Genomic DNA, 12841 nt, shown 5'->3' on the forward strand with positions numbered 1-12841 from the left:
CGGGGGGGGGGGGGGGGGATACGGCGCAGTTCAGGGGGCGTCGTCTGGACGGGTGGTGCTGATGGGTGCGTTGGAAACAGAGGCTACATGGAATGGATGCGCAGCTGAGGGCCAGGCGGCGTGCCCGGCGGCAGCACCTGCCACCCAGCTCCCAGCACCCAGCACCCGGTACCCACCACAAGGCACCCAGCACCCACCACCTCAGCACCCACCACCTACCACCTGCCACCCCAGCACCCACCAACCCTAAAAGCACCCACCAACCCTAAACGCACCTGGTACCCGTAGGATGCCACGTCTGTCTCGTCGTCCTGGAAGGGGTCCCAGGAGGCCGCCAGCGCATTCACCTCAGTCTGCAGGCAGGCAGGGGGGCAGGGGGCGGTCAGGCGGCGGGTGGCGAGCGGGGTCAGAGCTCCTCCACACCAGCGGGAGCGCTGCAGCGGCGTGCGCAGAGTGGCGGGACGGGCCCAGCCGTGGATGGGAGCCCTGTGCCCTGCCGCTGCCACCTCCACGCCGGCACCCCCGCCAGATCAGGCGCCGGCCGCCCGTACCGCACCAGAACCGCACCTGCACCGCCTGGTTGGTGAAATCCTGCCCGCTGTACACGGAGGAGCCGTCGGGAAGGTACGGCGGCGTGGTGTCTGCCACCACCGGCTGGCTGCTCAGCATTGTGCCCAGCTGCTGGCCTGCAGGGGCGGCGGCGGCGGCGGCACAGGCCAGGGCAGGGTGCAGAGGCGTGGAGAGGCCTGACGCGAGGGAATCAGGACGCACAGCGAAGACCGCGGTCTCACGGCCGCAGCGCAGCGCGGGCGGCAGCAGAGAGGGTTGGCTGCACCCGACCACTCCGCCCCGCGCACCCGCGTCGTTGCTGCCCTGTACCGTCACATAGTACTGCTGCCCTGGTGTGAGGGAGATCTGGTTGAGGGGCCACTCCACCTGGTACACGCGCTTCACCACGCCGCCGGCGGGGGTCTGCGGCAGGAGGTCAACGCAACTGGGACGGTCAACGCAAGGGCAATGCGAGGTCAACGCGACGCCAACGCGACGCCAACGCGACGCCGACACAGGGCCAACGCAAGGGGACTGGTGTGCTACCAGCAGGCCACACGCTGGTGAGGCGAGATGCTGCCAGCGCGGCACGCGTGGGGGCGCTGCCCTGCCCGCGAGCGCTGCCGCGAAGCCGGCGGCGGCGCCAGGGCAGCTCGAGCGGCTGATCTGCATGCGCCCAGCCTTTGCCCTGCCACGGCCCTCACCAGCACTGTCTGTGTGGCGTTGGTGCCGGCCCATTCCTGCCAGTCCAGCACGTCCCGCCCCCACCGTGTCGTGCCCAGCGCCCAGCGGTACCGCACGGTCCCGCCCCCCACTACAGGCGGCAGGGCGCAGCGCTCAGGCCGGCGGCGTGGGCGGCAGCCGGGCCGTGCGGGCGGGCCAAAGTCGGGGCCGGCCGCACCCAAGGCAACACGGCAGGCAATGCCAGCCAGGCCCAGCCGCCGCAACAGCACGCCGCAGCCGCACAGGCCACCCGCACGCAGCAAGGAGACTGCAGCCAGGGCCAGCCAGCGGGGCCAGCCAGCCAGGCAGGGCCAGCCAGGGCCAGCAAGGCGGCGCGGCAACGGTGCACTCACGAGGGGAGTGGAAGGATGAGAAGGCGAACGATATGGAGGATGTGTTGGTGAAGAAGGGCGGGTCGGGGCGCAGGAAGCGGCAGCCCAGGTCGGGCTCGCAGGTGGGCGGGTCCACGCCGCAGTAGCCGCCTGCTTGTGTGTGTGGGGAGGGGGTGGGGTGGGGTCAGGGGAGAGCACAGGAGCAGGGGTGACAGTGGGGTGGGGCGCCAGCCCGAGGGGCGGCAGCCTGAGGGGCGGCACGGAGCACAAGCACGCAGCCCCCGTCTTTTATGTCCAGCCGTCCTGCAGTGGAGACGCAGCACACGCCACGCTGCGTCCCGCCCCCTGCCGCCCCCAGCCCAGCCCAGCCCAGCCCAGCCCACCCACCCATGCCCTTGTCTTGATTGTTGATGGAGTCGATCAGCGAGGTGCCGGCAAAGGAGGCGATGCGGGAGGAGAGGCAGGAGGGCACCTCGTCGCACAGGCCTGCAGGGCGGTGTGTGTGTGTGGTGGGGGTGGGGGGTGGGGGAAGGGCAGGGCCGACGGCTACAGGGAGGGGCAGGGCCGTTGGCTACAGGGCGGGCGCAGCGCAGGAGCACGCCGCACGCCCTCGGCACAGCTCAGCGCCGCTTTCCTCAGGCAGCCAGGCAGCAGGCGATGGCAGGCAACAGCAGGCACCAGCGGGCACAAAGCGGGGCCAGGCCGCCCACCCGCGTTGCCCTCCACATCAAACTGCCACCAGCTGCCGCTGCACCACTGCTGTGGCAGGGCGCCTGCAGGGCAGGGGGGCGCATGCCGGATTGGACAACACTAGCGCCTCACAATGACACCGACGCCGCGGCAGCCGTGCCCCGGCCCCTGCATCTTAACAGCTTACAGCACAGAAGCAAGGAATGGCCTCCACCCACGCACCCACCCACCACACCACCGCGCCCCCGCCGGCAGCTGCCGGGCAGCTCACCCACCTTGGAACTGGTTGTGGTCCAGCGCCACGTACCGCAGGAAAGGGAAGGCTGACAGGTAGGGCGGCAGCGAGCCGGTCAGCCGGTTGCCGCCCAGCCACAGCTGCTCCAGCACACGCAGGCGGGCAAACTGGGGCGGCAGCGAGCCATAGAGGTGGTTGGCGTGGAAATTGAGCACGCGCAGGGCTGCGGAGGTGAGGGGGCGAGGGGTCAGGCAGGCCGGTGAGGGCAGGGAAGGGGTTGGGAGGAGGGCAAGCAAGACCGTCGCTGCAGCACAAGCCCGGCCCGTGGCCGGCGGACGCACGGCAGCGCCGCCGCCGCGCCCGCTGCCCCGCTGCCCGCTGCAGCGCTGCGGGCCGGCTCTGCGTGCTGCCGCTGGCGCTCCTGCAGCCAGCGGGCGGCGGCGCAGCCGCACACACACACAGGCACCCCTCGCGAGGCCGCGGGCGCGCACACGACAGGTTGGCGAGGGCGGGCGAGATGGTGCCGGTCAGCGTGTTCCACTGAGTGATGCGAGGGTCCCCAAAGTTCAGCTGCAGTACGCGCCGGCCGTCGGGCAGCGAGGCCGGCTGCGTGCACACCTGCGCGGCGGCAACGGCGGCGGCGGCGGCGGCGGGGCGGGGCGGTGAGCGCTGCGCGCGTGTGGCTGGCTGCAGGCGCCGGCGGCGGGATGGACCACGCGCACGCATCCCTCCCGCACACTGCGCACTAGCCCGCCCGCCGCGCCTCCTCCTCCACCCCGCCACCACCGTGGCCGCCCCACCTGCGACTGGTTGCCGTCCTGCGGCGCTGCGAAGAAGTCGTGGCAGCTGCAGCGCACCCCCGTCCAGCCGTCCAGGCAGGGGTCTGTGGCGGGCACCCAGGTGGACAGCAGGTCCCCGCCCTCAGCCGTCAAGCCCTGCTTGAACGCCAGCAGCGCGGCCTTGTCCCCCGGGACGATGGCGGCGGACGCGGGACGAGGCGCGGCCAGCGTGGCCAGCACCAGGGCCGCCGCCGCCAGCAGCAGGCGTGCCGGGGCGGGGGCGGGCTGGATGCGGCGGCGGTGGGCGCGCCGCGGCGGCCGCGCGGCTGCCATGCGCGTGCTCGCTGGTGGGCAGCACCTGTCAGCAATCACTCGGCAGCATGGCTGCTCTGGCGCGGCAACAACTGCCTGCAGGGGCAGGAGAGGCAGGGAGCGGCGTCGCTGGCGTCTCCCATCCCCTAGAGCATGGGCGGCGCCTGCCGCCGCCCGTCACCAGCCCAGCCCCTGCACACCGCTGCTGCCTCCCAGTGGAATGGCACGCCTGCCGATATCCCAGGGTGCGCAGGCAAGGGGCTTGGGCCACAGAAAGCGCTGGGCACGCCATGTGGCAAGGCAAGCGGGGCGATCCTGGCCCGTCTAAATGCATGCCAGCATGCTAAAATGACAATCGAGACGCTCTGGGGCGGCGCCGGGCAGCGGAGATGTCGCCTCACCTGTGTCCAACTGCCTGCGAGCGGTCGCCAGGCCCCTTGCCGGCGCTATGCAGCCCTCGACCGCTGGTGTCCTCCACTACGAAGGCAGCCTGCAGCGCTGCCAGAGGACCGAGAATCGGCTGTTGCACACCGGAATCGCGGGCTATCGGCCCTCTCTGTCGCCCAGACCGCAGCGCAGTGGTGTGAGAACGCAATGAGAGCTGTGCTACCGTGCCAGGGCGCATTTAGGCGGCCGTCCAGGACGGCGGTGCCAGCTGGCGCCGGCGCCTGCCAAGGGTGCGTGGCGTATCCTGCCTCCCTGGCGTATCCTGGCAAAGAAACTCACATGGTCATAACACATGCTCAGCATCTATCATGGTGCAACGGATGTAATTTGAGGGAGCCCAGATGGGCGGACAGCTCATCTTGCTTAAGCATGCTTATGCATCCGCTGCCTCCGTCGCTCTTGGAGCAGCTTCCCCCTGCGCCTGCTGCAGCTCGCGCGTCAATTCAGAGGCGACTGACGCTATGTCGAATCGGCGGCCATTCTTCTGATGCATCCTCTGCAGCGCCCTGGCTGGCACCATGCACAAGTCAGTGTACAACTGCGCGTTCAATTTCCCCGAGTGCACCATGATGTTCGACAGCATGGTCTGTGCCTCGGCACTGCACAAGGCCTGTACCACCTTCTTCAGGCCCCCATTGAATACAGCAGTCAGATGAGCACTGCAGCACAGGTGGGGTTGGACAGCCGATCATGGAGGGGCAACTGTGTGGTATCTGCCTCCTTATGAGGCTGCTAGCAGGCAATACACCCTCCTTGCGTCCACACTCTTACGTCTCAGAGTAGATGCACTGCAGCGGCATGTTGACCACGAGCCAGAGTCTCAGCTTAACCCAGTCCATGCAACACTGGGCGGGGGTCGCACGGCGCACAAACACGTCGCTGAGCAGATCGATCATGACGGGGACGCTGGCGACCTCGGCAAGGCTGCAGGCAATTGTGTCGATTGCCCAGTCTCAGAACTGTGCACAGTCTGGGAGCAGTGCATCACCTCAATGGCAGGCACTGCCTGTCAGCGGCAGCGACCGAAAGGCAGGCTGACAGGACTGCGGTATGCATAAAAGGGGCACCTGAGCATGCGGTGCACGCAGGCGGGCGACTTGATTCGCTTGCTGAGGAGGCTGGGGGCGACGAGGCACTGGGCCAGGAGTGGAAAGTCGAAGCGCACTGCGAGCTCCACCACCTGACAGAAGTCTTTGTCAGGTAGAACCTCCACGGAAGCTGCCACCGCATCGCGCACTGCATTCAGTGCAGGCATGGTGTCAGGGTTGCTGGCCAGCAACGTGCATGATGATGTCCGGGCCAAGCGGGGTGAGCGCAGCAAGCAGCAGGATCTGACCTGCGGCGCCGGTGGGCCCAGCATAAACGCCCGCCAGGAAGGCCACCGTGGCGGCCTGGCTTGCAGGCATCTCAATTACACACTTATCCTCGCTGCTCTCCAGCCGCGCCTGGCCCCGACGCAGGCTCGCGCCGCGCAGAACCACGCTGCAGCGCCGCTCAAGAAACTGGCGGTGGGCGGGCAGCTCTGCGCCGTCCTTGGTCTTCAGCACCACGTCTGCCACAGCCGAATTCCGCCTTCTCGCCCTCCAGGTACCTGGGCTGGCTGCCGCTGCCGCTGGTTGCAGTCATGTGTTACAGTCACCCCGCTATGATAGGCCGCGTGAGCAGACCTTGGGCAGGGGGCACACGTGATCAAGGGGCATCAAGAGAGGGGGTGGACCATGGAGCACCCTCTCCATGGCTCCGGCCACCCTCCCCCCCAGCTGGTGCCGGCGCTGGACATGGCAGGGGATGGAGGCCTGGTGGCTCCCTGAACTGGGTTGTGGGTTACGTGGCAGCAGCCGAGGTAGGAAACGAGGCAGAAACGAAGGACGAGGAGCAAGGGTTTGGGCGCGGCAGGTTGGAAAGCAGCCACGTGGCGTCGACTGAATAAGACCAGGCACCTGTCATTAGTGTATTCTGCCAACATCAACACCAACCCTAAACATAACGGCGCTGCAGGGCAGCTGATGCCAGCATCAAATTACCATGCGAGGGAAGCTGGCGTGTAAGCAAAGCAAGTCACAATGGAGAGCAAAGCAAAGAGAAAAGAACAGATCAATTCGGCCGATCAACGGAAGCATCATGCCGACGCCAGCGTAGTGTTACAGAGCGCCGCACTGCCCGCGCCTCATGCCTGCTGCCGCTGCTCGCGCAGCGCCGCCAGCTGCGCGGCGCACCGCTCTAGCGCCGCCACCGACTCCCCGTCCTGCGGGTCCAGCGCCAGCGCAGCTTCCAGGTAGCTGCCCGCATCCTGCACAAGGAGGCAGCCCAGCGCAGGACCAGCATGTGCCAGGAGTAGGCAACAGGACACTGTGCACGTGCCACCACCCGCAACACCACCAGCACCAGCAGCAACACCCACCAACAGCAGCAGCACCACCACGCCTGCAAGGCCAGCCCACCTTGAGCAGCGCGCGCGCCTCCCGCAGGTCGCTGCCCAGCGTGCACAGCGCGGCGTCCAGCACCGCCTGGCCCCCCAGCCGCAGCGCCTGCACGTTCTGCAGGTCAGGGCGGGCGGGCGGGAGGAATGAGGGCAGGAAAGGCTCGCGCTGTTTGGCATGGCGGCTGGCTGCGCGCTGCAAGCCGCTGCCTCCAAGCCCCCTCCTTCCCACCCAGCGTTCCACCCGTACCTGCCCACCTCCCTCCAGCTGCCACGCTCCCCTGCTGCCACCCTCTCCTCCCTCCCTCCCTGCCCCACACCGGCACCAACCCCCACCTGCGGCTCCAGGTCCAGCGCCGCATCAAACTTGTCGGCGGCCAGGCCAAAGAGGCGGCCCGCCTCGGCGGCATCGCCTGCAGGCGGACAGCACACACGAGCGAACCTACTATTAGCATCTGCAGCTGCGCTGCCGCCCTGCCAGGGCAAGCATGAAGGGACCCACGCAGTACAGGCAAGGCAGGACAGTCGGGGGCCGCCCCGACACAAGCGCCCTGCCCCCGCACCTGCTGCACGCGCCATGTCTGCCCTCAGCCCCACCACCCGCCCCCAGTTGATGAAGGCCTTGGCCTGGGAGGGGTCGGCCTCCAGCACCGCCTTGTACTGCCGCCCTGCGGGGGGTACGGCGCATGCCAACACGGCGAAACGGGCAAATCGGGCAAACAGCAAGCAGCAGCAAGCGTGTTGCTCGTGGCACGCAGTGCTACGCTGTACAGGCTCTCCCCCAGCAGCCATCTACTGTACGCCCAAGCTCCGCCCACAGCAGCCCCCACCCCCACCCGCCAGCAGCAGCAGCTCCAGCGCCTCCCCCGCCAGCCGCTGCGCCGCCGCCGCCAGCGCCGCCGCCTGCGCCTGGTCGGCAGGCGCCGAGGCCGCCAGCGCGTCCAGCATCTGCTTCTTCAGCCGCCCGTGCGACAGCAGCGCGTTGCCTGCAAGCAGGCAGGGCATCGCGCGCCAGGCAAGCAGGCATGCATGAGACGGCCAGGCAAGCAAGGACAGCCAACGGGGACGACCGGAGGAGGGACCCCGGCTGCCGCCGGCTTGACGCCGGGTGCCACAGCTTTCCGAAGCCGCCGGCGCCGCCCCGCGCGCACCGTAGTTGCCTCGGGCGCGGAGGTTGGCGGGGTCGTGCTGCGCAAGCAGCTGCTCGAAACAGTCCGCGGCCTCCCACAGCGCCGAGTCAGCCAGGCCCAGGTCGGCGCCTGCGGGGGCCGAGGGGGGACGGGGTCATGGGAGGGAAACGGCACATGGCAAGCCAAGCAGGCAAGGAGGCAGCATGAGGCAGCGGGAGGCAAGCAGGAGGGCGAACGGTCAGAGAGAGCGGGAGGGGGCATAGCTGCCGGCAGCCAGCGGTGCACAGGCGGGGGCATGCCGGCAGCAGAAGGCGGCGGCAGCCCACCTGGCGTGGCGGCCAGGGCGCGCCCCTCCCGCAGCCGCTGCACGCCGCGCTCGTACAGCTGCTCGGCTGTCGCCTGCGGCGGCGCCTCCTGCTGCTGCTGCGCCGGCTCCTCGGCCTGCGGCGGCGGCGTCGCAAGCTGCTGCTGCCACTGCTGCTGCTGCACGTCCTGCTGCTGCGCGTCCTGCTCCTGCCGCTGCTCGCTGTAAGCTGCATTTGGCGCCTTTGCGCCTGTGTATGGCACCTCTGCCGCCGCTGCCTGCTCCTCGCCCTGCCACCTGGCGGAGGCGGGCTGGCCATCCTCGAAAGCTGCATCATATGAGGCAGCTGCCACCGCAATCAGCTCCTCTTCCACTGTCAGCCCCACGGCCGCAGCAAATTCGATCTGCCCCTGCACGCCGCCGCCGCCGCCACCGCTGCCGTTACCGCTGGGCATGGGGCCGGCGGCGCCAGGAGCTGCGCCGGGAGGGGCTGCAGCCAGCGCAGCGGCGCTGCCGTTGCTGCTGGCGCTAGCCGTGGCGGCTGGCAGGGCGCCGTTCTCCCGGTGGCCCGACAGCCACTCTGCAAACGCTTTGCCGCTGGAGGCGGGGGCGCCGGCGTCCTCGCCGTCTGGCCGCCGCTCGCTCTGCTGCTGCAGCAGCAGCTGCATGCGGCGGTACGCCGCCTCCTTGCCCTCCTGCCCCGCTGGCTCTGCACCAGCATCGGCCGCTGCATCTGCGCCCTCCTCCTGCCGCTCCTTCTGCTCCTCCTCTTGTTGTTGCGCCGCCGGGTCGACTGCCGAGCCAGCGGCGGGGCTGGGGGTGGGGGCCGCCGCCACCGCCGCCATGCCCGCCTGCAGCGACTCCAGCTGCTGCCCCATGCCGTCCAGCCGGGCGCCCAGCGCCGCCAGCGACTGCTCCAGGGCGGCTGCTGCCGCGGGCGAGGCGGCGCCGCCTCCGGCGGCTGCCGCCGGTACCGCCGCGGCCGCGCTGGCCGCGCCAGGTGGCGCGTCCCGCAGGAAATCAAACATGGCTTCCAGGGCAGCTTCCAGCTGCTGCTCCAGCGCCACAAAGGAGGCGTACCGCGGGTCGTCGCCGTCCAGGTCCTGCCTCAGCAGTACAACCTGGTCCTGTACCGCCTGTACCGCCGCCGCCACGCCCGCCAGCGCACCCGGCGGCAGGCCGACCGCAGCACCGACACTGCCGCCAGCAGAGGCGGCGGCGCCGCCGCCGCCGCCCAGCCGTTGCGCCTCCAGCAGCTGCTGCACTGAAGAGGTGAGGGAGCCCAGCTCTGAGCGGAGGCCCGCCAGCTCAGCAGCCACCGCCGCCACCTCAGCCGTGGCCGCCGCCGCCGCCGCCCCGCTGCCCTCGCCGGCGGCGCCCTCGCCGCCGCCACCTGCCCCGGGCGCCGCCGCCGCCGCCTGCAGCGCGGCCAGCTCGTGCAGCTGCTCCTGCAGGGAGGCCAGGCGGACGCCCAGCTGGTTCCACTGCTGCGGCGCGATGGCCTGCATGGGCAGCGGGGGCCGGCGGGGTCAAGACTCATTGCAACACAGCTACTAGTGAAATTGAGAACATGCGGTCTCAATCTATCCGGCCAGCTGGTGCAGTAGGCTCAGGCAGCCTCACTCGCCAGCCGCAGGGCCTCTCAGGGACAACAGCTTCCGCCTGACCGCCACCCGCCTCGCAACACACCACACCACATTTAACCACACAAGTCAAACCACACCACACCACGCCACACCACACCATACAAGTCAAAACCACACCCACCCCACCACACCACAGCCCACCTGCGGCGTCCCCGCCAGCTCCTCCAGCAGCGCCGCCTGCTGGTCCAGGATGTCGCGGGTGGCGCCCGCCAGCGCCTCGCCCACCACCTGCCGCAGCCCCTCCTCGCTCAGGGACGGCTGCGCGGCAAGGGGCGCAGGCGGGGGACGCGGCACGCGGCGCTCAGGGGGCGCTGCCGGCAGGGGCAGCTGCGCTCCTCTGGAGGGCTCCACAGGCCTGGCCAGGCCAGGCCCACACCAGCGCCTGCCATCACGGCCGCACCACAGCACTGCCGCGGGCCGACCCAGACCACCGGCCCTCCACATCACCACCATCTTGCCACCACCACTCAGCACAGCCCCAACTCACCAGGGATCCATCCAGCGGCGCCAGTACCTCGGGCGTGACCGGTACCGCGCTCTTGAGCAGCTCCGGCAGGCGGCGCAGCGGGTCCAGTGAGCGGTACGCCTCCTCCCGTACCGCCGCCTGCGCGCGGCCGGGGCCAGCAGCGGCAGCAGGGCGACGCTCACCGGCAGCGGCAGCGTTGAGAATGGCGGCGCTGTGTGGCAGCCAGGCAGCATCTCAGCACGTCGGCACAGACAGAGGCAGGCGGAGGAGGAGCAGGGACATGCAGAGGCGGGCTGGCAGGCAGCAGCGGCCGGGTCAGGGGCGGCAGTCAGGCATAGCCATACCTGCAGCGCCCCCTCCGCGTCAAGCATCGCCGCCTGCAGCCCGCTGCTGAGCCGCATGAGGCCCTCGCTCTGCGCCGCCTGCAGCCCGCCCACCGCCCCCTCCAGAGCCTGCGGCAGGGGTGGGGCGGGCGGTGGGCGAGGGCGAGGGCGAAGCGCAGTTCGGTTCGACGCGGCAGCAGCGATGGGTCCCGCAGCACCGCAAGGCTGCAGCCGACGAGCCCAAGGTTTTCAGCCGCACAGCTGGAAGCCCCAACTCCCTGCTGCAACACAAGCAGCCCTGCCAGCCCGTCCTCACCGCCAGCTGAGCCTCGATGCGCGCCAGCGACCGCTGCTCCTCGCCACCGGCCGCCTGCAGGGCGCCTGCGGGGCGTACGGAGGCATCGAGGTGGGCGCGCCTCAACCCTGCTGATGGGCACAGCTCACCCCTGCTGATGGGCACGAGTCACCCCCGCTGGCCCTCGACCAGCGGCAGCTGTGGGCAGCGGAGGCAGTAGAGGCAGCAGCTCCCATGCACGGCTCACGGCGCAACAAACACAAGGCAGCGGCGCGGCCGCCGCCGCCCGCCCAGCCAGCCAGCCCACCGTAGACGTCCCGCCTCAGCGCGGTGCCCAGGTCCTGCAGCCGCCGCATCACACTGTCGGCCACCTGCCCCTGCTGCTCTGCGCTCGCCTGCAGCGCTTCGCGCGTGGCGGCACCTACATGGGGTGACAGCGGCGCCCGCGTGATTGGGGAGGGTGTGGGTGTGGGCAGCAACAGGCAAGGGAAACCGGTCGATTGGTGTCCCACAAGGGACACGCAGGGCACCCTGCGCCACCTCTCGGTTAGCTTACTGCTTCCGGCGCCGCCACGCAGCAGCCCCCCTGTCGCCACTCACGCACCTGTGCCCACCACCGAGCCCTCCACGGCCGCCAGCTTGGCCTCCACCCCGCGCAGCAGCTTGGCCGTCTCTGCCGAGCTGGCGCCGCCGTCTGCCGCGCGCTGCCGCTGCACCTGCGCCAGCAGCTCTTGCACCTCAGCACCCACCTCCGCCGCCACCTCGTCAGCCGTCTCTACCTGCAGCTCCAGCAGCAGCAGCTCCAGGCGGCGCAGCTGCGCCTGCTGCTGCGCCGCCACGGCCAGCCGCTCGCGCTGGCGGCTGGCGTAGAGGGCCAGCAGCGGCAGAACCACGGGGGCGGCCGCCAACATGGCTTCCTGAGTCAGGATGAAGGCTACCGCTGTGCCCACAGTGCCCAGCCAGGCCGAGGTGTCCACCGCCGTCCAGAAGGTGCGCCAGCCGCTGCCGGCGTCTGCAGGCTCCGACGCGGCCGCAGGTGGCGGCGGGGCTGGCGGCGGGGTGTAGGCGGCGGCGGTGCGCTCCTCCCGCCGCCCGCCGCTGCGCGCCGTGATGCTGGCGGGCGGCACGGCCGCTCGCCTGGGTCGCCTGAGCCGCACGGGGGCACCAGGCAGCGCAAAAGCTGGCCGCATCGCTGGGAATCCGCCCGGTAGGGCAAAGCCCCGCAGCTGCGGGGCTGCCATTGGTGCAACAACTGCAAATTGACTCCGTGCACCACTTGTAGGGGCTCCAGGCTTGCAGCAAAGGTACCCAGTCCAGGGGGTGGCAGGCCCCCCACCAAATGCAGCAGCCCTCGGCCTGTGGAAATGAGTGGGTGTGTGCTTTGGCGTCTGCAGCAGCCTGAGAGGCCATGCATCCTCCTCCCCCCATCCTCCTGGTGCCATTTTTGCTGACGTGTCTGGCGACCCACAAAGCCCACCGCCTTTCCATCATTTCCTGGTCCCAGAAGGCGGCTTATCCGGTATAAAGGGTCTAACAATAGCAAAGGCAGCCGTTCACTGGCGAACGCAATGCAAACCTCGCTTCATTGCGGGTGCTGCGCCCGCCAGCCACACCAGTCGTCCTACACAGAAGCCATAGTTGTACGCCGCAATAGAGAGGCGGTCAGGGCCACGAAAGTGAGGTGCTCCGGCGGCGGCAACGGCACACCGCTGGCGGGCTCCGAGCAGGGAGCCGCTCGCCCCCCAGCACTGCCCCGCAGCAGAGGAGCAGCTGCCACACAGACAGGGCAGCCAAGCGCCAGTCCCCTGCTGCGCCACATGCCGCTAGGCGCCGCCGCCGTGGCGGCGTCCCTGTCGGCCGCCGCCGCGGCCTGCGCAGCAGACGCCGCACCCGACGCGGCGGCAGCGGCGGCTGCGACGACGGCAGCTGCCAGCGCAGCCTATGTGCCTGGACCTGTCAAGGTCGGCTGGGAGGTGTGGGTTGGATTTGTGGCGGGCGTGGTGCCCTTTGCCATCGCCTCGTTCGAGTTTGGAAAGCGAATCGTGAGTGGCCGGCGGGCGTGGCGCCCCTCCTGCCGCTTCTGCCGCCAGCATGCCTTGCTGACTGCGCCATCTCCAGCGGTAGCGGCGCTGCACAGCCGATGCGCACGCCTCAAGCAGGCAGCTGACAGACGCCCGGCGATGGCGCCGCG

General features: G+C 70.1%; 2 protein-coding genes across 2 annotated transcripts in view; one reads left to right on the forward strand and one right to left on the reverse strand.

The window, feature by feature from the left end:
* Window positions 1–11891, reverse strand: part of CHLNCDRAFT_53489 (hypothetical protein) — a gene marked incomplete at both ends in the record, with an annotated part of 21516 nt that extends 9625 nt beyond the window's left edge. The window contains 27 exons of the mRNA XM_005845762.1: window positions 276–353; window positions 568–686; window positions 858–972; window positions 1254–1363; window positions 1626–1754; window positions 1992–2090; window positions 2315–2377; window positions 2570–2752; window positions 3021–3147; window positions 3330–3716; window positions 4633–4726; window positions 4839–4991; window positions 5135–5303; window positions 5404–5549; window positions 6284–6357; window positions 6509–6604; window positions 6823–6899; window positions 7050–7154; window positions 7323–7472; window positions 7638–7745; window positions 7943–9422; window positions 9708–9824; window positions 10054–10170; window positions 10377–10484; window positions 10672–10736; window positions 10958–11071; window positions 11255–11891. Of these exons, the coding sequence (XP_005845824.1) occupies window positions 276–353; window positions 568–686; window positions 858–972; window positions 1254–1363; window positions 1626–1754; window positions 1992–2090; window positions 2315–2377; window positions 2570–2752; window positions 3021–3147; window positions 3330–3716; window positions 4633–4726; window positions 4839–4991; window positions 5135–5303; window positions 5404–5549; window positions 6284–6357; window positions 6509–6604; window positions 6823–6899; window positions 7050–7154; window positions 7323–7472; window positions 7638–7745; window positions 7943–9422; window positions 9708–9824; window positions 10054–10170; window positions 10377–10484; window positions 10672–10736; window positions 10958–11071; window positions 11255–11891 (5220 nt within the window). The remainder of the gene's footprint in view (window positions 1–275; window positions 354–567; window positions 687–857; window positions 973–1253; window positions 1364–1625; window positions 1755–1991; window positions 2091–2314; window positions 2378–2569; window positions 2753–3020; window positions 3148–3329; window positions 3717–4632; window positions 4727–4838; window positions 4992–5134; window positions 5304–5403; window positions 5550–6283; window positions 6358–6508; window positions 6605–6822; window positions 6900–7049; window positions 7155–7322; window positions 7473–7637; window positions 7746–7942; window positions 9423–9707; window positions 9825–10053; window positions 10171–10376; window positions 10485–10671; window positions 10737–10957; window positions 11072–11254) is intronic.
* A 708-nt stretch (window positions 11892–12599) lies between these two features.
* The window catches only part of CHLNCDRAFT_14374 (hypothetical protein), a gene marked incomplete at both ends in the record, with an annotated part of 617 nt that continues 375 nt past the window's right edge, over window positions 12600–12841 (forward strand). The window contains one exon of the mRNA XM_005845655.1: window positions 12600–12692. Coding sequence (XP_005845717.1) covers window positions 12600–12692 — 93 coding nt within the window. The remainder of the gene's footprint in view (window positions 12693–12841) is intronic.

Source organism: Chlorella variabilis (assembly GCF_000147415.1).
Source record: "Chlorella variabilis unplaced genomic scaffold CHLNCscaffold_16, whole genome shotgun sequence".
Classification (NCBI taxonomy): domain Eukaryota; kingdom Viridiplantae; phylum Chlorophyta; class Trebouxiophyceae; order Chlorellales; family Chlorellaceae; genus Chlorella; species Chlorella variabilis.